Source organism: Gastrolobium bilobum, unplaced genomic scaffold (assembly GCF_033153095.1).
Source record: "Gastrolobium bilobum isolate Gb01-03AN ecotype WA unplaced genomic scaffold, APGP_CSIRO_Gbil_v1 utg29939, whole genome shotgun sequence".
NCBI lineage: Eukaryota > Viridiplantae > Streptophyta > Magnoliopsida > Fabales > Fabaceae > Gastrolobium > Gastrolobium bilobum.
In genome coordinates, this window is record NW_026899343.1 from 28,576 (window position 1) to 53,356 (window position 24,781).

General features: G+C 35.7%; 2 protein-coding genes across 3 annotated transcripts; both read left to right on the plus strand.

Moving 5' to 3' along the window:
• Window positions 1-12,941: 12,941 nt before the first annotated feature.
• On the plus strand, window positions 12,942-13,565 carry LOC133289766 (NDR1/HIN1-like protein 3). The gene has a single exon (XM_061487764.1). It carries the CDS (start codon window positions 12,942-12,944, stop codon window positions 13,563-13,565), a length of 624 nt encoding a protein of 207 aa, XP_061343748.1.
• Window positions 13,566-17,897: 4,332 nt separating this feature from the next.
• LOC133289764 (TMV resistance protein N-like) lies at window positions 17,898-23,925 on the plus strand. 2 transcript variants are annotated; one of them, XM_061487760.1, is made up of 8 exons: window positions 17,898-18,283; window positions 18,383-19,251; window positions 19,374-20,475; window positions 20,668-20,952; window positions 21,058-21,975; window positions 22,068-22,755; window positions 23,004-23,153; window positions 23,604-23,925. In XM_061487760.1, exons 2-8 carry the CDS (start codon window positions 18,752-18,754, stop codon window positions 23,624-23,626), a joined length of 3,666 nt encoding a protein of 1,221 aa, XP_061343744.1. In that variant the 5' UTR covers window positions 17,898-18,283; window positions 18,383-18,751; the 3' UTR covers window positions 23,627-23,925. The 2 variants fall into 2 exon arrangements, with proteins under 2 accessions (XP_061343744.1, XP_061343745.1); XM_061487761.1 differs by having other exon boundaries at window positions 18,739-19,251.
• The last annotated feature ends 856 nt before the right edge of the window (window positions 23,926-24,781 follow it).

The window sequence follows — 24,781 nt, forward strand, 5'->3', positions numbered from 1 at the left end:
TCTTGTGCCTGTAACTTAAATCTAATAATGAAAACCTGCAATTCATAGTTACATTTTGTCTTCCCCTCTTTCTTTGTTAAATAATGCAAAATTTGAGATGCACCATTCAGGGGCAATTGGAATCGTGCACATTTGTTCTTTTTTTTTTCTTTTCCTTTGGCAAGTTACAAATATAAATGTAGCTTATATTGTGAACATAAAAATTCTAAATGGGGTGTGTCATGTGCCTAAATATATTTGATGGGTGATGTCAATTTGCAGATAAAAACTAAATACCAAATAGTATTAACTAAGACATATAGTTTTCCCAATTTACATGGCACCATGCTATGCAAATTAAGGATGTGAATATAGGCCATCCAAATTAACCTTTTATCTAAAAATTAATGTTTTTATTCTGACCCAATTGTTGGGATTAAGCTTGTGTTTGTGTGTTAAGCCTATTACAGATGATGGTAAACTCAAAATCTGGAGCTGGCATCCGAAGCCTGAGAATGGTGTTTGCTAACATAGCTTGATTTGTCAAAATATAAAGGATCTAGTAAGGTATAAAGGATCTAGTAAGGTGTTTACTTTTGAAAGTAGTTACTACGTTTTCAATGTGCTTTAAGACTTGTAAATTTATGAATTTAAGTGATTAGAATGAAGTCTTTGAATTATAGTGGCTCTACATTATCTTTTTCTTTGAATTATGCTCTTGTTTTTAAAAGGAGCATAATGAGTCTATACATATAAAAGAAACAATTATGGAATTTGTTTTCCTTCTGGAATGTGGGAATCAATAATATGTTATCATTTTAAATGGTTAAGTGACTTACAAGCAAGGTGATACTGATATGATAAATGCCCAGTGGGTTTCAAGTGAATGAGACTTTCTTAGGATTAAGGTTCTAGTAGGTAATGGGAATGGAACTATCTCTTTCTATTAGTTATTGTCTTATTAATGTAACCTGGAATATGATAAATTATTGTAGAATACTATAACAACAAATACTTATGGTGGTTGTAGTTGCCGTTGTTTGACAACATGACATTATTTTGAAATTTATTTTTTTCCTTCCATTTATTCATGCATTGCCAAGATACTCATGAGTATAAGGAAATAGAAGTTCCATTGGAACAATTCTTTATTTCTTTTTCGGGATACCCAGTCTCTTTTTTTTCTTTTTTCTTTTTAAAAAAATACTAGGACTTGAAGAATATAAAGTGCTGCTCATTCTCTGTTTTTTCTCCCATATACATGTGCATCCTTTTTTTTCTCAAGTCATAATCTTAGCCTTGTCATGTATTTATACGTCCCATATGAAAACTATCTTGCTAATAATGTTAACAGGTGGCTACTTGTAACACTTTTTACGCCCAGTTGGAGGAGTATATGAATGAAGTTGAAATTTTGCCCACGGTGAATCAATGGGATGATTGATCATCATGATTCATTATCTAGTTGATAGCCTAAAGTTGGTGATGATCCAGAAGATGATGTCAGTGATATCTAGTTACACGAGGATAGTTGATAAACAATTTATGATCTAGTTATACATTTTGTGAACAATATTTATTAGTTGATATTGTAATTTGATACATTTGTTATTTTTGTTTTTACAACACTCTTCATCATTAAGACTTCTTAGCTATTTGGTTATTACTATGGTGGTTTGTATGGTTAAAATTATTATAAGTTTCAAACTAGCTCATTGGTTATATGACTTTGATGATTTATATTATGACAATTTTCATGTATAAGTTTTGATACAAAAAAATTTCAATATTATATTAAGAAATTTTGAAAGTAGGGATGGAATTAGGGATAGAAAATTTTTGTTCCTAATAGGGATGGAAATTTTTTGTCCCAATTAGGGACGGAAAAATTCTGTCCCAATTAGGGATGGAAAAAATTCTTCTCTGATTTCGTTCCTATTAGGGACAGACATATTATGTCCCTATTTGATACGGAAAAAATCTGTCCCTAATTTCGTCCCTATTAGGGATGGATTCTAGCCTTCTACAACTAAAAAATGTTCATAACTTTAGAGACGAAAAATACATATTAGAGACGGATTTTATTCGGTCCCTATTAGAGATGGAACTAAAGTTTCGTCCCTAAACATTAGCGAGGAGCGATTTAGGAATGAAATTTTTTCCGTTCCTAATTTATTTAGAGACGAATTTTTGCCTTATATGAACGGAATTGTTTCGTCCCTAATATCTGTTTTTTTAGTAGCGGGACAAAAACTTATATATCCGGTCACTACACTCATCAAAAACTCTATATATATATATATATATATATATATATATATATATATATATATATATATATAGTATTGTAGTTATTAATCTGGACGTTCTTCTTCCCTTTACTTCTATTATTCAATAACTTTCAAGTTTGTTTCAGAAAATTTGGAATTAATACTTGTGAATGGCAGCATGAATGGCGTGATATTGATAGCATGTAGAAAAAGTGATGTAGAATATTATATTCATAGGCGGTGTTATAGTATAATTGACTGAACAATTTGAATAGAAAAAAAAAATTTGCTCTTTCTCAATGAATGAATAAAGTTACAAAAAAGTATCATATTTATACATCAAGAAGAAGCCTATCTAGCATTGAACTAACTAAACATGATAAGATAGAGAGTCTAACAAATCTAACAAACTCAAAACTGCAATATGTTATTATCTATCTGTCATGGTTAGTGTGGCTATGAAAGACACGTCAACATCTGCATGCATATTATCCACGACATCAGTTTTATCATTTCTATTTCTTCCATCGACGTCACCTTTATCGGCACACGTATCTGTATTGCATTGCTTCTGTAACATCCCCCCGCAGGATGGGAGCATAATATTCGCAAGACCCATCTTGGACATAATGGAGAGGAATGATGGTGCAGCTAATGCCTATGTGAAAATGTCTGCGAGCTGAGAAGCAGAGCTCACATGGAGTAATTGAACCAACCTAGAAACAATCTTATCACATGTAACATGAGAATTTATCTCAATGTGTTTAGATCTCTCGTGAAATGTGATATTATGGATGAGATATATCGCTGATTGATTGCCACAAAATATTGATGCTGGTTTACTCCATGGAATACGTAAGTCTGTCAGCAAATATTGCACCCAGTGCAACTTATATACAAGACTCGCTAAAGCCCGGTACTCAGCTTCGGATGAGGAACAAGAGATGGTGTTCTATTTCTTAGATCTCCTTGCTTTCAACGATGAGCCAAACACATAAAATCCTGTGATGGACTTTGTTCGATCCTAAAGAATCGTAGAATTATACCGTAAGGTATGCACTCAGAGATATCCAACAGACAAATATCTTGGTTGACTTATAGCCAATATCTCAATCACTGCGCATAAGCAATGGGCTTATAGCCAAGACGTGGGTGTGTGCACAGTGTTGACAGTAGTAGTAAATGAGTTTAGAATGTGTACCTGAGGGTTTTTATCCTTTTATTTATAGGGATTACCTCTTGGGCTCGGGCCTTGTATATCTCCCATTTGATGTAGGATTCAACATCTTATTTGTAGGGATAAGGGTTTTATCTTCGTGATCTTTATCATTTTATGCTGTTAGGATAATTGTGTCATTATCCATTAAGGGATTTATGGGTGGGTAGTTAGGATATAGATATATTCCATAACAGTTTCCCCCAAGCTCGGTATTGCGAAGCTCGAAATGCCGGGATGATGAAGTGTTATCTCGAACTTGGTCTTGCCGAGGTTGTTCATCTGGAGTTTATATGCTCCTTTATAGCTGCGTGTTGACCATGATGATTGGGATATGAATCCGACATGTAAAAGTGTCGATTGAATTATGAATCCGACATGTGAAGTTTTTCTTTTTCTTTTTCTTTCTGCCGAGGTTTCACCTTGTTGTATTTGGCCGTGGTACTAAACTCAGTTATAATGTCAGAGATAAGATCAAATCTGACCTCTGTAATGTCAGCGTGATCTTTCCTTTCCTGTGTGTCTTGACAGTTATGAAGATCTAGGTGTTCTACCTCTATTGGTAGTTCGTGCATCATGAAGTGTGTGCCGTCTTGAATTTGTGCAGGTTATGATGATTTCACTTAATACGTGTGGGGTGAATTCACCCTTTTGCCCCTGACTACTCAGCCATTTACAACTTTTTCATCTTCGTGCCTAGGATGTACTTTTTCTTTAAATTTCCCTTCTCGCTTCATTTGCAACTTTCATTTCCTTCTGGATATTTCCTCTCTGTTTCTAGGAGTTAGTTTTTACAAGGGATCTTCTTCACTGGGACGTTTTATGAGTATTCCTGGTCCATCTTCTGGTTCAGTTTCTGGCTGAGGCAATGGGGACGAGGTTGTTGATGAGGAGTTTTTGAAATAATTGTCGCGGTCAGTTCAGTACTGGCTCTTTGGTAAGGAGTACACCGAGGAGGAGATGCTTCAACTTCTTCGAGGTCACCGAGGGGGACGCCGAGGTCCTCGAGGTGGACGTGGTAGAAGGGGACGAGGTAGGAGAGGAAGAGGAGGGCGTCAGTCCCTTAGCATAGGTAATGCTTCTGGTGGGGGTTAACCTTCTTTGGTCTCAGCTCCTGCGGTTCATCCTGCACTGAGCTCCTCTTATAATCCTATTCCTATAACATCACAAAGTTTACCTTCAACTCATGTTGTTCTGGGTTCCATATCGATTTTAGATCGGATTCTCAGTTCGAGTCGATTAAGAGTTCTTCTACTTCCTCCTCGTCTGAGTTAAGTTTTCTGAGGTCTCGGACTACTTCTACCTCACTCTGTTGTTCGACCTCAGGTCAAATACCTATTATTGATCTTGACAGTAGTTCCTCCCTTTCTTTTTCCTTAGATCCCTGTTTGTTGCAATCCGATCTCAGTAGTCCGGGGTTGGATTTAGTCCATTTTTGTACTGACCCTTGTCCTTCGTGTTCCAGATCTTCAATCATGGATGATCTTGATGATCAGGAGTAGGTTTTGTTAGAGATTCTTAACATGTGGTCTATCACGTCGGCTACCGAGATAACCCAAATTCCTATTGGAAACCCTTCTGGGGTTGATATCCTTCCAGCAGGTGACAATCTGGTGTGCACGGGTCCTGATGAGAATAATCCTCATTATTTATTTTTCTATCAAGATTTAATTACCAAGGTGGGACTTCGGTTCCCCCTTTTCGACTTCCAGATTGTTATACTCCGCATGTTTCGGGTTGCTCATACACAACTTCATCCCAATTCATGAGCCTTTGTTCGAGGTTTCGAGCAAGTGTGTGGATATCTCAATGATGCTATCCGGCAAGTATACCATTTTCCATAAGTAGTAAAGTAGTAAGAAAGATCGTCTCCTCAGGGATTGAAAACCAAGTACTAAAATAATCAGTCACTTTAAGTTGAAAAACTTGATCTCTTGTTGGGAAAATTAAATTGAATCTTAGTAACCATAAAAGTAAAGACTTATTTTTGAGTTTTTGTATTTTCAAGAAAGAAAAGAAGAATAATAATGGAGTTGGTTTTGAAAATATGAGAAAGAATTGCAGTTAGGGAACACTCTCCCTATGATCCCCACTTATTACTTTGGATTGATACAAAATACTTATTTATATAATTTCTCAGATAATTATGATCTCAATATATTAATAATTAAATCCCAATCCCTTGGTAACTTAACCCTTTAACCTCACTTAGAATCCTAATCCCTTAGTAACCCCTCATGAGAATTAAGCAATGAACACAATAATTCCTACATCTGCAATTAAATATACATCTATCCCTAGTATGCATACCAATAGTTATCTTATCTCCTTTCAAGATCAGAAACCCCAATATCCCTATTTAAGGTTCTAACCCTCAAACTATTTTCAACTATCAAATTGATCAGGTTTAATAAAGAAAATATCAAATACGCACAAGGTAAGATAAAGAAATTTATATAAACGAGTAAAATAATTTAAATCAATCCGTCATAACAAGGGTTCACATAGGGTTTGTGACCCTAACTACAATAAAAGAAATTAGCCAGACATATTCATGTCAGACAATTTAAATAATGAAAAAGAGTTCATGAAAATGTAAAACCGGAAGAAGAAGAAGAAGTCTTGAATCTTCAGTCACCAAGAGCTTCCTCTCCAATTTCTCCTTGCCAAAAGATGATTTTCTTTTAGAGTTTCTGCTTCCTTTATATAGCCAGCTACTCAATCAGGTCATAATCCTTGCATTAATTCTGATTAAATTTCTATTTTTCTCATAATTCCACAATTCAAGGATTGCATTCATGACGCCCACACGATCAACGCCAAATCCGTGACTCCACAAATCAAGGACTGCATTCATGGCACCCGCACGATCAGGGCCAAATCCTGGTCATGAATGTGTGTGGCGCTAGTTTGCGCCACTCTGGCGCCAACTAGCGCCAATTCTCTGGTATTTGGCCTGTGCAGCAAAGCGCAACTTGGCACTTTCCTCTGTGTGGAATTGCATCAACAGGCTTTTTATAATTTTCAATTCTTTTTCCTGCAAAAATACAATTAATAGGTAAATATTATTGACATAGAAAGAATCAATATAAATAGCAAATATGTATTGAAATTGCTCTTTAATGACTCAATTCTTATCAATTTTAATATGGAAAAACCACACTTGCCAGAGGCACATCACTCAACCTTCCGTGTACAGTTTGTTTATTCTTTTTCCTGTTCAATGTGTATACCGCCCGGTCTTGGGCCAAGGTCTTTCGACATTATGCAACTCGATTTGGGCAACCTCTTTCCAGATCCGAGACCTGAAGACATTGAGAGGAGCATAATTGTCAAACTTAGTTTTCGAGGAGCGTTCGTCTGACCTTTTGTGGTGAGAATCAGATGCCTTCTTGGATCCCTGCTGATCTCTATCCTTGTTCTTCTTGTTTAGACTTTGGCGGTTTGGGCTTTGGCCTCGAGATTCGCCATATACATGTTGTATGTCTTCGACGCCAATGTACATTTCCGACCTCTGGCTAAATTCCTCCAAGTCGTTGACCGGGTTCTTATAGATGGATCTGGCCAATGGGAACTCATCATCCAGTCCCGAGATAATTAAGTGCAGATGAACTGGTTCAGTTAAATTTCACACCTTGAGGGCGACTTCTTTGAAATAATCCAGGTATTTTCGCAGCAACTCGTTCTCCCTATACTGAATTTGTCCTAATGCGTAGGTGGACATGAGATGTGCTTTACTAGTGGCGAAGTTCAGGCGAAAAGTGCGAGCTAGGTGCTCAAATGAATTAATTGAGTTCCTAAGCAGCCTGGTGATCCACGCCATTGCCTGACCTGTTAAGGTCGTCGCAAAGATTATGACCTTGATGCCAGTTATCCCGTTGAAGATCATTTCGGTTTTGAAAGCCTCTAAATGGGCATCGGGATCCTGACTTCCGTCACAAGGAGGTAATTTTGGCGCTTTTGAATCTCGGCAGAATTGCTAAGTTCACGAGCCTTTCAATGAATGGACTATCATTGGCATCTTCATCATGGAGGTAATGATCTCTTTGTTCGTTGTCCAGACCTCCGTCTTCGTTATGGTTTTGTTTTGAGTACCTCGACCATGATTAGTTGCTGGATTTCGGCGTTCCCACCCTTCTATTTCAGCTCGGCCTTCTCTTTCAGCTCAACCTTCAGCATTCTGATTTCGTAGCTCGACTTCTAGTGCTTCAATTCTTTGAACATTTAATCGTCGTTGAGCCAGAAATTGGTTCTCCATGTCCTGCATCCTTTGAAGGATTGCATTCTGGGTAGTGTTAGCTATATGGTCATCTGCTCCAGGTCGTTCATCTGGCAGTGGCTGACTCCGTCGTAGTATTTCTTCGGGTCGTGATAGGCAATGACTCAGTGCCGACCTGCACCTCCACCAAGATCGGATTTTCGAGGTCTTGGAGATGCTCGATAGCAGATTGATGCAGTGGTTGGGGTTGAGTATTGTTGGATGTCGCACGAGTGTTCGTCATCATGGAATAGGAATCAAATTTTATCGTTCCCCACAGATGGCGCCAATGTTCGGTCCTAGAGAACCGTAGAATTATGCCGTTAGTATGCGCTCAGAGATATCCAATAGACAGATATCTTGGTTGGCTTATATCCAATATTCCAATCATGGGCTTCTATTATAAATTGTTTATTTTGATGCAATATTACGCTTGAATTTTACGTGTCTCTTCTCACAAGGTTAAGTTCCTGCTTCATAGTGTTTATTCTAGTTTATTGTTGAGGACAACAAAGTCTAAATCTGGGAATTATTTGACGAGTCTCCAAATTACTATGTACTAAGGGTCAATATAAACATGAAATTGATTTAAAAGTAATTAAAAGTTATGAGAATTATGATTAAATTGTTATTTTATTCTCAATAATATTCTCATAAGATTTCTTATATTTTACAGTAAATTTCAGCTCAATAAAGAGATAAATTGGAGATATCAAGTAGTGTTGCTTTGGATTTCTGAATCATTCAAGATCTTATCAAATCTTCGTTTGAATATTTTTAAGGAAAGTTTTCCATTAAATAAAAAGGGGAAGATTTGAAGGATTGGATCGAAGATATGATTAGAGATTCTAGTGAAGATTCCATTGAAGATATTATGGAAAATTAAAAAATATGATTTCATCCATATAAAAAGGCATATCTTGGAAACACAAATACGGAATTTGACAGAGGCAAGAACATTGAGAGAGAGAAGGAGAACACCGGATACCAGAGTTAGATATTCCAGAGAGAGGAGCTTGAAGGAGACTGAGCAACATTAATTCTTTTTCTTCTTCTTCTTTTTTTATTTCTTTGTTTTGTTTAAGTCAGATATGTCTAGCTAATTTTCTTTTGTAGTTAGGATTATGGATCTGATGTGAATCCTAGTTGCGGTTTAATTTGGTTTCTTTAATACATTGTTTTAGTTATTTGTGTTTTACCTTGCATAAATTTCTATATCCTTGTATGAATTGATCACTCTTATAGGGATTTGAGAGTTAGGGCTCACAATAGACATATTGGTGTTTTAATCCTGACAGGGGTAAAATACCAATTCTTGCATGATCTAGACATAGGCTTGCTTGAGTTGTAGACTTCGTAATTCATTGTGTCTAATGCTTATTTTAAGAGGAATCACTAAGACATTAAGATTCTAATTAGAGTAAAGGGTTAAAGTCACTAAGACATTAGGATTTAACCAACTATTTTTAGAAGATGAATTGTCTGAAATATCTGAGGTAATTTAATATTGAAATTAAATTAAACAACTCTAAAAGCATCTGAGGTGAAATAATTCCTAACTGCAGTTTCCGTCTTTGATATTCTAAACTTCATTCTTAATTCTTGCGTTCTTGTATGTTCTTGAATTGTTCTTGCAATTACTTTTTGTTCTTTTAATTTTATTTTAATTCAAAAATTCTTCTCTAAAACAAATTGATTTGTCCAAATTAAAGAGAACAATTAGGATAGTAATTGGTGCTTTAATCCTTGTGGGACGATACTCTTCTCACCACTTTATTACTTGAAATGATCGGTATACTTGCCGTAATCGCATCATATATCAATCAAATCATGACTATCATGTTAGATAGTATCTCTCCTCCGACCTCCTGCCCTGCGATGCCTCAGCGCCATCAACTACTGTACCTGAAATGGTTAGCCTAATAATGCGGGGTGAGATAATATAATTATCTCGATAAACCAGGGGTCCTTAGAGGGCTCATACACCCCTAAGCTCACTCTAGGTATAACCATAGTATAAAAATATATGCATGCATCAGAATATGTATTTCAACACAGTGCCAATAATGTATTATTGCTTCTGAGCTTGTTGCTTGAGCCTCATAGGGTATGGAGGTTTCTCAAAACATGAGAAATCTTATTGCTTCTTTTAAACTATAGGAGACTGCATTTTTGCTTCTTCCCTTTCTTCTTGAGTGTGCTCATTCTTGATTTTAGAAGCTTGGACTTTCTCCTTATCTTGCTCCTCTTCATTGTTGAGCTCATAATCTAGCTTTTTCTGCACCACCTTTGATTTTTCTTGAGGTTCAATCATCTTCCCCTTCAAGTGGTAATTGTGTTGCAATGCTCTCGCAGGTTAACCATATTGTTACTAAGGAAAATGTCTTGATTTTTCTCAGCTAGTTGCCTTGAAAGCTGCCAAATTTGACTCTCCAAGTTTCTGATAGATGCATCTTGATTCTTGAAGGAAGTCCTTGCCTTTTGAATGAATGCACTTGTATCACTCCTAAAAACATCAGTTCTTTGCATATAGTTTGTGGTGGTCTTGGTTGGTTGCATTAATGCTTTTTCCAATTCAGAGGTATTGCTTTGTGGAAGAAGTGTGGGTTGCAACTGCTGTTGTGATCTCCAATTAAAACCTAGATAAGTCTTCCATTTAGAGTTGAAAGTATCCCCAAGAGCATTGTTATGATTTCTTGGAGGATTATTCTGAGCTCTCTAATCTTACCAGACTCTATTGACTTGAACTGGATCTGGGTAGGGTTGACAAAACGGGCCTACACGACTCAACCCGGCCCGACCCGCTTCCAACCCGAAAAAAACGAGCTGGGTTAGAGTTGGCTCGAAAAAAAAAACGAGTTAGAAAATCCAACCCAACCTGACCCGATCCGGGTTAGGGTTGGCTCGCGGGTTGACTCGAAAACATGACTCGCGGGTTGGCCCGAAAAGATGAGTCACTGAAACCAAAACCCTTGAACTCTCTTCAACCGTTCCAGCAGATATAGTGCGTTTAATGCTTCCTTTAAATTCCCGGTTCAGAACTGGTTTCATCATAATCAAGCAGAGATCAATCCTTCTTAATAATTTCTTCAATGTGAACAAAAGATGCAGCCCGTTCAGGGAAAGAAATTGGGCATCAATATTTGAGCCAGTGGCTTGCATCAAAGTGTGCTTAGTGGATTTTGATGTCAGAGAAATGGGAGATAGATTCACACCACTGTCATATAAATGGTGAAAAATGGGTTGGTGTTTCGTTTGAAGACAGAGGCGGAACTTGCATACTGGTGGGGATGTAAAGAAGAACGAACCTAAAGAAACTGAATTCATGGAAAAGCGAACAAAGTTTTAGCTGCGAGAAGTGACAAAGAAGAAAGAAAGTGATGGCAACGTAGTTCTTTGTCTTTTTGATATTTGTTTAATTAAAAAAAAAAACTTAACCCGCGAGCTGACCCGTTTAACTCGCTGGTTGGCTCGTTTTTTTCCGAGCTGAGTCGGGTCGAGCTAACTCTGGTTGTCAGCTTATTTTTGTCAACTCAACCCGGCTCATTTTTGGAAGATTACGAGCCAACTTACCACCTAGAGGGATCTAAAAGTCATCTCCACTGCAAAGTACCTTTTTCTTGCCATTGTTAGCGCTGCACTAACTACAAAAGAGACACTACGCAAGCGCTTGCGATTTGTACTCGACTTTTGATTTTCCTTTGTGATTCTGGGACTACAGAGTGCACTCCTTTCCAAATGATATAAATTTATGCCCTTCCTTCCTTTTGCTAGAACCATACAGCCTCGTGTGACTTTTACAACCCTACGAGAAATTGTAGTCTTTAAAACTTTTGGAGTCCAAAAAGCTAATTAAAATAAGGTTTCCACGTCCCATTGGAATATAAATCACACCACTCAAAGTACAAACCACTTCATCAAACATATTTATTTTAATCGTTCCTAATCATATCGGGAATTGTTCTTAATTTTTTCAAATAAATTTTTATTTAAAAAATCTTACAAAGTATAGGAATTTATAGCTTAATTTTCTTTTAAAACTTTATATAAATAAAAGATTAATAGAACTTGAGCACAAAAATAAAATAATAGAAGTTTAGTTGACAATATTTTATTGGATTTAATGTTTCTCATATTGTAGAAGATAAATCTATCTCTTACGCACACATAAAAATGTGAGGCCCATGTCGACCAATGTGAGAAGAATAGAGAGAAAGAAAAAATATAGACCAATGATCGCTGGCCCTTTTTCAAAACGACGTGAAGAAACCGACTTTAATCCCCGGTTTTGGCGTAGTGAGATCTCACACACTTTTATACGTGTATATGAGATCAATTTATCTCCTACAACAAGAGAAACAATAAATCCTATTTTATTTAGAGAAGAATTTCCGTAGAGAGAGGATTTGAATTCCATTGGAATTAAGTATGCTTGACCAAAATACATGCTATTACAATACTGAATTCTATGTTCTTTGAGCATGTGGATTTGATACTCTTATCTGTCATATGTGAGCAAAGCTTGAATAACATTTTATTAAAAAGTAAAACAACAAAATAACTTGAGTATAATTTGTTTCATCTTAATCAATGGTCATGAATTTGAATTTTGGGTAGGTAACTTTGTTAAAAATTTGATAGAGAGAGTTGTATCGCTTTGTTATCCTGTCTAGTTCAATTGGACTAGTTGGATATCCGATGGAGAAGTAAAAATAAATTACTTTCTTAAAAAATCTTATTATTTTTGTCTTAAACTTTAAACTTTATATCAAATACTACAAATTAAATGATAAAAGTTACATATTTTTATTACTCAATTTATAACTTTTATTACTCAACCGATAATTTTAAAAAATAATAATAATAATCATGATAGTATTTTAAAGGGAGGTACCATGATTATAATAATTTCTAAAATCTTCAAATCCAATATTTTTATTCTTTATCTCTACGTACAACCAAATTTGAGTTTCCTTGTTACTCAAATCATTGAATAGTTCTTCACACGGCTTCAAAAGTCAATGCCAATGTACTTTGCATATTGCAAGGAAATCTCCTAAGAAAAGATCAATCAACATATCATACACCAAACCCATCAACGATTACACCCTACAAATAGTCAAATAGGCATAAACATACTTGTTACACCATATTTTCATCAATCACCTAAAACTTCTCCTACCAATCATATATCACACTATCATAATTGCCTCTCACCATGTGTTGCAAATTCCGCTGCAGCTTCTGCTGCATCTGTTTGACAATCTTTGCTTTTATTTTCATGATCATACTTTTTATGATCATCTTCTTCACAATCATCTCACCCACAAACCTCAAGTTCTATGTAACTGAGGCCTCTCTCACACAGTTCAACCTCACCAACAACAACAACTTATATTACAACTTCAAAGTAAACATCACAGTGAGAAACCCCAACAAGAAGGTCATAGTGGATTATAGAGGGATCACAGCAATTGCTTGGTACAAAGATAATGACTTTGCTTATTTGAGTTTGGCACCCTTTGACCAAGGCCAAAAGAACACTAGCTTCCTTCAAGTGCAGTTTGAAGGAAATAGTGTGTGTAGTCTCAAACCTAAACAACTAGGTGAGTATAATGAGGAGACACGTGTTGGGATTTACAATGACTTGGATGTGGATTTGGATTTTCGAATTAGATTCAATTATGTTGGAAGGTACAAAAGTAGTCGTTTCAATCCACCTATTGTTCAGTGTCGTCGTTTGAGAGTTCCTTTGATTTCAAATGGTACATTAGAATCTCCTTTCAGTGTTACAAAATGCAGCACCCCTTATTTCTTTGTAGATCGTGATTCAGGAGATTAATATGAATCATTTAAATCTTAAGAAATTTGAGTTGACAAAGTGAATTTGTACACAATTTCTCACAAAGTGCTACATGGATATGGCTATATGCATATAATAAAATCAACCTCTCATGTTATGTATTGTTCAAATTTAATTTTATTTCAGTTTGCTTTTCAGTTCTTCTAGCTAGTTCTGGTTCTTGTGCTTGATAGCTATGTTTAGAGGACAAGCCTTGTACCACTATGAATCGTTTTCAAAGGTAGAGGAACAATTGATGTTGACATTGATTTATTGCTTTTGCGAAGTCAAAAATTGAAATAATTAATTTCTTTGCATTTGGAGTTTTTTAATTTTATTTTAAATGAATTCTTTTCAATTTTTTTAATAAATTATTGTTTCATTTTCGTCAACAATATAGAGAACCCTCCACACGATAAGGATCAAATTGTTTATTGTTTATTATAAAAGTAAAACTGAATAGCCACCCTTATTGATAATTTATTCTTTTTTATATATAAAATACTACTCAAGTTGTTTCTTGTTGACAATTTTAACTTCCATATATTGTCCACTGATCGAGGACAATATCCTCTTGGAGAACAAGCTTTAAATGATGCAATGCTAATTGTTAAAGAATATAGAATTGTATATACTCTTGTATCTGGTCTCATTTCATTTGGTTACTCTTTGCTTGCGTGTTATTTTTCAGTGGCAAGAAATCATTCATGATCAAATCACTCAGAGCTGTGACAGAAAGGGGAGTGGATCTCTCATGTAAAAATGTGGTCATGTTATTTGATCACAACCACTTATTTAAAAATTATATATATTTTTTTCTTTTATCTCATCATCAATGAGTTGTTGTGATCAAATAACATGACTACATGATCATTTTTCCACATGAGAAAATCCACTCCCGACAGATCAGTGCCTGTAATTCACTTGCATCTAAAACTATTGGGTATTTATAACTTAATCTAATTTCTTTTTTAAATTTATAAAAAAATGTAAGATGAATAGAACTTAAGCACAAAAATTAAATAATAAAACTTTAGTTGACAATATTTTACTTAGAGAAAAGGCTCGGTAGAGAAAGGATTTGAATTCCATCGGAAGCATGTTTGACCAAAATACATGCCATATTTACAAAACTGAGTTTTTATGTTCTGTGAGCTTATGAATTTGATACTCTTATCTGTTATACGGGAGCAAAGCTTGAATAGCATTTTAAAAAAACAACAACATAATCATTAGGATATTCTAGGCTGAAGTAAAGTTTGTTCCATTTGATATCCAAAAAAAAAAAAAGTTTGTTCCATTTTCATCAGTGATCATGGATATATAATTATGTTAAAAATTTGGTAGACAAGATTTTGTCACTTTTATAATTCTGCCTTATCTGACCACACTGATCGAGTAACCGAACAGATAGGGAAAAAAAAATGTAATTCCTATCATTTAAACTTTATATCTGTACCGAAAAAAAATTGCTTTGTGAAACAGGGGCGGACCTAGGGAGGGATAGCATTGGGGCCACTTCTCCCTAAATTTTAATTTATTTTATTTTATATATAAAATAATTCTTTTTAATAATAATATACTATTAGTAATAGTTAGGATCTTCTATTAATTTTAATACTATTTATAATTTTAAAATTTTATTTTCATGTTCTATTATAAAAAATTCTGGGTCCATCCTGAAATGAAATGTAGTGTGATTGAAATAGGTGAAAGTGTTCTGTACACGTTTAGGGTGCGCATGACAACCTTCCCGGAATCAATTCTTTTTTAATTTCTGTTCCCGGGAACAGAAATGGATAGGAAACTCGTTTGGTAAAACCGGTTTATTTTTTTGTTTCCGGGATGAACAGGTTTAATTTTTGTGCTGGGGAACAGAAAAAAGAATAAAAAAATTTCTTTTTTTTTGTTCCCGGGCTCAAAATGAGAAACACTTATCTCTCTCAATCACTCTACCATCATGCCACCACCACCACAACTACCATCGCCGCCACCGCCACCAACACCACCACCATCACTATCACTGCCATCAACCACCACCACCATCATCGCAACCATTGCCGTCACCGCCACCATCGCCATCACATGCCAGTGCCACCACCCTCATCGCCATCACTACCACCACCATGACGCCGCCACTACCATCACCACCACTGTCACCAACCACCACTACCATTGCAGCAACCACTACCGTCTTCACCGCCGCCGCCGCCACCGCCACTAATCACCACCACCATCGTCACAGCCATTACCGTCATCACCACCACCATCGCCACCATTACACCAACGCCACCACTACCATCACCAAGCCATCGCCACACCGCCGCCACCATCACCACCACCACTGTCACCTACCACCACTGCCGCAACCACTGCCACCACCACCACCACCACCACCCCCATGATGCCTTCACCTCCACCACCACCATCCCCACCACTACCACCGTCGCTGCCACCATCATCATCGCTATCGTTGCAGCCACTGCCGTCACAACCACCACTATCTTCACCACGTCACTGCCACCATCACTACCGTACTGCCGCCACCACCACAACCACACCATATGGAAATGAAAGAGTTGATCCGAAATTTTTTTATATTTAATAGGAATTATTTTTTATTATATTATTTGTTGTGTTATCAAACACAATTCTCATTCTCGGAATAAAAATGGAACATGTTATCAAACACATTTTTTTTTCTCAGAAACTGTTCCAAGGCACAGAAATAGAAAATAATTGCTTCTTTTCAGAAACAGTGCTCGGGAATAGAATGGTTGTCATGCACACCCTTAATGTGGTGAGCGTAATGGGCTTGAGACTTGACTAGAAGCATTTCTTTAATGTTTGCGCTGAATTAAAGCCCAAAATTTTATAAGGTTCACATGCATAGCCCCTAGTATTTTATTATGTTTTTTTTTTTGATTAATTGGGGGGCCATTAGGCCCAAAACAAAAAAACTATGACAAAATTAAACTAGAAAACGACCCTGCAATTGGAAGGGAGTCCAGTCCGCATTGCACAGCCGCGCTAAGCCTTGAGGGATTTTGAAATGTCATATCCAACACTATTTAATATTTCATTCTCCAACACTCGAACTCCAACGCGCAATTCAACGAGCTAATTGTGTATAATATCTAAATTAATTTGTATATATTGACTAAATATCAAAGTCCTATCATTAATCAGATCTTGACCAAGTTAGGTTCGAATTTAATAAATTAACTCAATCAAAATATTGAATCAAATTTGACAAATTGTGTCCAGATACACCTAAGATAGTTTGTCTCATCACAATTCACAAACACCACTAATTATAGGAATGATTTTTTTATTTTTTGGCTAGGTAGAATACGGGAATAAGTCTCTCTTTTTTCTGGTTTTAAATGGTTTCTCGGGCAATCAACGAGGAGTGAATCTTCAGTAGTACCGTCGTAGGTACATCATTGTCTGTACTTTTGCCACGTGTCAGCATTCTGTTATTCTAGCTGGGCAGCTCAGCGAGAATGGTTGACCATTCAGATGTTGACATGTGTCCAATCCACAAATGCAATGTTAAAATCTTATTATCTGTACCCAAAAAAAATCTTATTATTTATGTTTTAAACTTTATATCAAATACTACAAATTAAATAATAAAAGTTACATATTTGTATTATTCAATTTATAACTTTTATTATTAAATTTGTAACTTTATTACTCAACCCTAATTTGTTTTTTGTTTTTTAAAAGAAGCTAACTATGATAGTTTTTTTTTAAAGGAAGTACGATGATTATAATAATTTGTAAAAGAGTCCATCAGATATCATGTTAGGACATCCTGCAAAAGGAAAAAAAAAAACAACTATTTATTATATATTATGTATTATTAGACCTACCATCAAATTTTCATATCTAGAAAGTATATCTTATGATAAGTCTTAAAGTCTCACTAGTTAAAATTTCCCCTTTCCCTTACATTACCGACCCTATACATGAACAATGAGTTTAGTATGCCTAATTAAAGAAACTAAACTGGCTAGGTGGTGTAGCTATACTTTCTTTAAACAACTTTTAATTTATAACTAGAGAATTTATAATTTACTTCAGAAAATTTTTTAATCACTTTTATCTTAACAAAAATAACTTAAAAATATGGATAAAATTAATCTTATATTAGGGAAAAATATTTCTGTAGTTATAAGTTAGCTGGGACTTATCTGCAGAAAAGTGAACCCCTTATATTATTGCATAACAGAGAAAATCTTATGTAGAAAACTGTACGCATCAATATTTTTTTTCTTTAAATTATTCTCTCAATCTTCTTGTGATGCAACAACAAAGCAAATCGGTTTCTAAGTTCGAGTTACATTTTTTTTTATTATACTCTCTACTCTCTTTGGAAACAACAACCCCTCCCCGGCGGCCGCGCCGCCCTTTGTCCTCTCTCCCTCCCTCTCTCAGTCTCTCTATTTTCCACCCCGGAAAATCTTCTTCTGTTCTTCACCTCCAAATGGTACAAAAAAACAATCTTTTGTGGAACATTGTTGGACCCAGAATGGTAAAAGTTATTATAGGAGAGTAAAGGCAACAACTTTGGATGAAGTTCCCCCAAACGCTCTTCGCAGGAAAAAAGACCCTCAATGGAGAGGAGGCTTCAGCCTTGGAGTTGACTTGGGAATGGCTCGCACTGCCCTTGCCCTCAGTAAAGGTTTCTCTATTCGCCCTTTACTTTAAAGGTAAAAATCCATGCTTTCTTTCTGAATTTTGATGCCCATGTTCCTGTTTCATTCTCAGCATGTAATGTTATCAAGTTCTGATGTGTTTTTTTACTTCAGATTCTGCGAAATTTGGGTGAATTGAGCTGATGGTGTCCTTTCTTTTTTATTGTTGTTGATGATGAAAATGTTCTTGATTAGTGCATTGTTCTTCAGCACCTTCAACACAGGAAGGCAAACAAAATAAAAAATAAAAAAATATCTCATATTATTACAAGTTTATAATATCTCATATTCTTATCCTTATAAAATAAAATAAAAAATAAAAAAGTTAAAAAAAGAAACATCAGAGAAGGCAGACAAGTCAAGTCAACTCCGCGTTCCGTTCTGTTCTGTTCTGTTTAACAAATACAGTGTGTTTTCGTAGTTTCTGTATTTGTGCGTTGTTGATTTTGAGCTAATTGATTTGAGTAAAGTGAGCAATCAATCATGGCAAGCCAAGAACCATCGTTGCCCTCTTCTTCCTTTAGCTATCGATGGAAATACGATGTGTTTCTCAGCTTTAGAGGAGAAGATACTCGTCACGGTTTCACTGGCCATCTCTACAAAACTCTTCATGACAGGGGAATCCACACCTTCATTGATGATGAAGAGCTTCAAAGGGGAGAGGGAATCACACCAGCACTTCTCAAGGCTATTGAGGAATCCAGGATTGCCATCATTGTGCTCTCTAAGAACTATGCTTCTTCTTCATTTTGCTTGGATGAACTAGTCCATATCCTTCACTGCATCAAGGAAAAAGGTCGGTTGGTTTTGCCAGTTTTTTATGACGTTGATCCTTCTCACGTGCGACATCAGAGAGATAGCTATGAAGAAGCACTCTCTACTCATGAGAAGAGGTTTAAGGATGACATGGAGAAGGTGCAGAAATGGAGGGTGGCTCTGCGTCAAGCAGCTGACTTGTCTGGCTTTCATTTCAAACAACAAGGGTACTGTTTTATCTTCCTTTTTTTTTCTTTTTTTTAATGTTTCTTTAATTTTCATTTGTCTAATGATTTGATTTAATGTTAATATGTTTCATTTAGTATGACTTCACTCAATAATTGGGCAGGAATGAAAATGAATATGAGTTTATTGGGAAAATTGCTAAAGTGGTCTCCAACAAGATTAATCGGGTTCCTTTACATGTTGCGGATTATCCAGTTGGATTGGAGTCTAAAGTGCTACAAGTAATCTCACTTCTCAATGTTGGATCTGATGGAGTCCATATGATAGGGATCCATGGAATTGGTGGCATAGGGAAGACAACCGTTGCTCGAGCAATTTATAATTTGATTGCCGAATCATTTGAAGCTTTGTGTTTTCTTGATAATGTAAGAGAAAATTCAATTAAATATGGATTAGAACATATCCAAGAGACACTTATTTCTAAAGTATTCGGAGAGAAGGATATTAAGTTAGCAAGTGTCAATGAAGGAATTTCAATAATAGAGCATAGGCTCCACCAAAAGAAAGTTCTTTTGGTTCTTGATGATGTTGACAGACTGGAGCAGTTGCGGGCAACTGTTGGAGGGCTTGATTGGTTTGGTTGTGGCAGCAAAATCATCATTACAACTCGGGACAGGCATTTGCTAACAAGACATGGGGTTGAGAAAACTTATGAGGTAGATGGGTTGAATAATAAAGAAGCTCTTGAGTTACTTTGTTGGAATGCTTTTAAAACTGACAAAGTTGATTCGAGTTATGTGGATATTTTAAAGCGTGCAATAACTTTTTCTTCTGGCCTTCCACTAGCATTGGAGGTGATAGGTTCCTACTTGTTTGGGAAAGGGATACAAGAATGGGAATCGGCATTAGATCAGTATGAGAGAATTCCTAATAAAGAGATCCAAAAGATACTTGAAATAAGTTTTCATTCTTTGGGGGAATATGAGCAGGAAATTTTTATTCATATTGCTTGTTACTTCAAAGGAAATCATCTAGCATATGTCAAAAAATTACTTTATGCTCATCATGGTTTCTGCCCAGAATATGGTATTGGAGTGCTAATTGAAAAATCTCTCATAAAGATTGTGTATGGTCAAGTAACATTGCATGACCTGATAGAGGACATGGGTAAAGAAATTGTCCGACAAGAAGCACCAAAAGAGCCTGGCCAACGTAGTAGATTATGGTTCCCTGATGATATAGTTCAAGTTTTAGAAGATAATACGGTAAGACTAATATAGATGGTTTGGAATCCAAATTTTACCTTATCTCTTTTGATTATTATGTGCTAGACACCTAGGTTACTATATTTATACCTCTGTGTACAATCTTTTGTTGACAGTGTTATTTTACTGTCAGTTGTTCTCCATATATATATATATATGTATTTCGGTTGACCTGTGCTTTTCTCTTGATAGGGAACTAGTAGTATTCAAATCATAATTCTGGATTTCCTCAAATTTGAAGAAGTAGTAGAATGGGATGGAAACGGCTTCAAGCAGATGAGAAACCTGAAAACACTCATTATAAGAAATGCTCGTTTTTCTGAAGGCCCCAAACATCTTCCAAGTAGTTTGAGAGTACTGGAATGGTGGGAATATCCTTCACCATCTTTACCATCTAATTTTAATCCAAAGAAACTTGTGATACTGGAGTTACCCCAAAGTCGCTTAGTGTCAATTGATTTGCTCATGTCAAATAAGGTAAGTATAATAAGTTCTTTTTCCTGGTCTTTTATATCAATATAAGAAATTTGAGATAAATCATTTGATTCCTTTATTATTATTTTTTTCTTTTTCTCGTTGCAGGTGTTTGTGAATATGAAAGTTTTGAATTTTAATCATTGTCAATATATAACAGAGATACCTGATGTGTCTGGAGTCCCAAATTTAGAAGAATTATCATTTGGAGACTGTGAGAATTTAATTAAAATTCATGAATCGGTTGGATTCTTGAATGAACTTAAAATCTTGAACGCTGAAGGTTGCAAGAAGTTTAGGAGTTTTCCACCCATCAAGTTGACCTCACTTGAAAAACTCAAGCTTTCATATTGTCCTAGTCTTGAGAATTTTCCAGAAATATTAGGAAAGATGGAAAAAATAAAACTTATTCATGTCTTTGACACTCGGATAAAAGAACTGCCATTTTCAATTCAAAACCTCACTCAGCTTGAAAGAATAGATCTGAAGCCTTGTGGAGGAATGTTTCATTTACCAAGGAGCATTTTGATGTTGCGAGAGTTTGATGAGTTGAATGTTTGGAATTGTGAGGGGTTGCTTATATCTAAACAGGAGGAAGGTGATGATGCACAAGTGAGCTCATTGGAGTTTGAAATTAGCTTTTGGGAATGCAATTTATCAGATGAATTCATTCGAAAAGGTCTCCCTTTGTTTGTCAATGAGTTAACCCTAACCGATAGTAATTTCACAATTCTTCCGGTATGCATGAGAGAATGTCTCTTTTTGACAGAAATTATGTTATATCGTTGCAAGAATTTTTGTGAGATTGGAGGGATTCCACCCAACTTAAAAAAATTCACTGCAAGGGAGTGCAAATCCTTGAAAGATTTAGACCTCACACTATTCCCTGAATGTTTGACGACACTTGAGTTGTATAATTGCGAGAATCTTCAAGAAATTAGAGGGATTTCACCCAACATAAGAACTTTGGATACATCAGAATGCCCATCCTTGACTTCCGAGTGTAGAAACATGTTACTGAATGAGGTTCTTGTTTTCTTATGTATTTAATTTGATATTTCATATTGACTCAAACTATACAGGTGTTGCTAAATGTGTGAATAAATTATGACTAGCAGGAATTGCACAAGGAAGGTGGAGACAAAGTGTTTCTCTTGCCAGAAACAAAGATTCCAGAGTGGTTTGAGAATTGTTTCAATGGACCGTCAATTTCTTTCAGGTTCCGTAACATGGACTTCCCTGCGATATCTATATGTTTTGCTATTCGACTCAATAATGTAAAATCTGGCACTGGTAGTGAGTATTGGCCCCGTTTTAAGCTCAATATTGAAGTCAATGGCATTTCAAAAGTTACAGGAGATGATTTCTCTTTGGGTTGCAAAGCAGGGGATTATACAGTTCTTTTTGATATAAAACAGGAAATATTCTTACTTGATGATGTTGTTCTTCTAGAAGAAAATACATGGAATTGTGTGGTGTGTACTATATCAAACAGAACAGACCCAGTGTTTGTCAAACAAAGTGGAATCCATGTATTCGAAGAAGGAAGGAGCATGGCGGACATTCAATTCACTGATCCACTGTTGCTGGAAGAAGAGCATAGATTGGTGGACATGGAAGATTCTCAGAAACATTTTGTGCAGCACCAAAATAATTTGGCTCCATTGCCTTTTTTGGAAACAATAAATTTGGGAAAGGGTAGAGGGTTGCTTTCATTGCTTCCACCTCCAGCATTGAATGATAATGTGATTTGGCATTCAAATTTAATGTTATCAAGGCTGAGAAGTAGCACTCCTAATTTCCAAGGTAAATAGAATACATTTGTTGCATTCCTTTCTCGGTATGCTTTCACTATCTCAACGAGAACCAGGGCTAGAATGCTCATGAGGTGCATTGTTAATTTTTTTCTAGAAGAAAGTATAAATAATTTCAATTAGTTGTTTAAGTAGTGTATGGAAATATAAGAAAATAAAATTTATAAATTTTGATTGAACTTTATAAGTATTTTGGCTTCTTAATTTGGAAAAAGTTACTCAACTTTATCATCTCAACAGGCTGTGAAATTGTGTCCAGAGAGAGGAAAATAGGTATGTTAAATTTGGACTTGAACAATGGAGCCAGTGAACCTTGTTCTCCTGCACCTTCAAAAGTTGTTTTCAATTCAGCAGTGTCAAGCTTTGCTAGTGGTGCCGCTGGTGAAGAAGGTAAACAATAGTGGGGCATTGATTTCTCAAGAGATTATTATGATTCAGATTCATATTTATTTATTTTACCAAAATTACAGTTTAAACCAACAAGCGAGGTCAATTCCACAAAAGTTTTCTGTCTCTTGACAGTACCTCTCCCTAGATTACCTAACTCAATTTGTTGTGTTGTGGAATTTATTCCTTGGGCCAATTTTAGTGCACTGACTATTGGTCAAATAAAAGCAAATTACTAAAATGAACATTACAGACTTACTGACTTATATATATTCAGCATGTGATTGGTCAAACTTATAAATTGAATATCTCACCATCTGAATAAGTTTTTATTGTTAAGTTCACCATTACTAATTCTTCTGCTTTTTTACTAATTTATTATTTTTAATTGGCTATAACTACACCATCTTGCTGCTTGAATTAAAACTCATACTCTAAATTGTCATGCTTCAGGAGAATCTTCTTCTCAAGATTGAGTCCACTGCATCTGAGTTCCAGGAGCTGATAAATTAGAAACTGATATGGAAATAAACATGAACCACTTCAGGGAAGTTGTTGCCTTACAAAAAGAGCTGCTTCAAAAGTTCGACTGTATGGAAAAGCAAATCAATGCTATACTGCTTCTCAATCAGAGAAGAACATGACTCACAAGAGAAGGAAAGATATATCTTTGAGGAACAAAAAACAATAACTCAAATGATTACTGCCCTGTGCTTAAATAATTTGTTTATAGGTTTTTTGAATTCTTTTTGTTGTTAATTTACTAGTTGTGTGACACAGCTTTATACTACTTTTAAATATTAATTAAATGCTGGTTCTTTGCAAGGCTAGTTTACCACAAAACATTTTCCCTAACGAGTATGGAAAATTTGTCCCTAAACTAGCAACTGACGGGAATTCCACGAGGGAGCTAGAGACAAGATGTTTTTATTGGATAAAGGAACTACTTCCGGTTCTTGCCAGTTGCTGGTCATATATTTTTATTGGATGATAAACAGATAAAATTTGTAGATGATGAGGATGAATTACTTTCAGAGAATGAATGGAATCATGTGATGTTTTCTACTGATGTCAATAACACGTTCCAAATGGGACTAATAGGCACACTAATTGGATTCCATGCATTCAAACAAGAAAGTAGCAAGGAGGATATCAGATTCACCAATCCTTATAAGAGGGGAAAATTAAATGAAGATCTCATAAATTGGTGGATATGAGTTTCATAGAACAATAAATGCAATAAGAACAAATTTGACTTTACTGGAAATGCATGTGGGACAGTGCAGAGAGTGACTTTCTTTGCTTCTGCCTCCAGCAATGAAGTTATTGAACAATAATATGATTTGGGATTAAAATTAAATGGCATCAATGTGGTTAAGTAGCATCCCTTTTGTCCAAGGCAAGTAAGCTTGTGGCATTTCTTTCTCTTTCTGCTTTCACTCTTACTAAATTAAGCTGCCATACATATTTAACTCCTCTACAGAAATGGAAGAAGCAAAAAATGTAAGAAAGGATTATTACATGCTACTTCAAAACATTTGTAGACATTCCTTACTTTTATTATAATTATTTAGCTTGTAGGAGCATCCTGGATTTGATTTGTTAGCATTTTCAGATGTACCATTGAATCC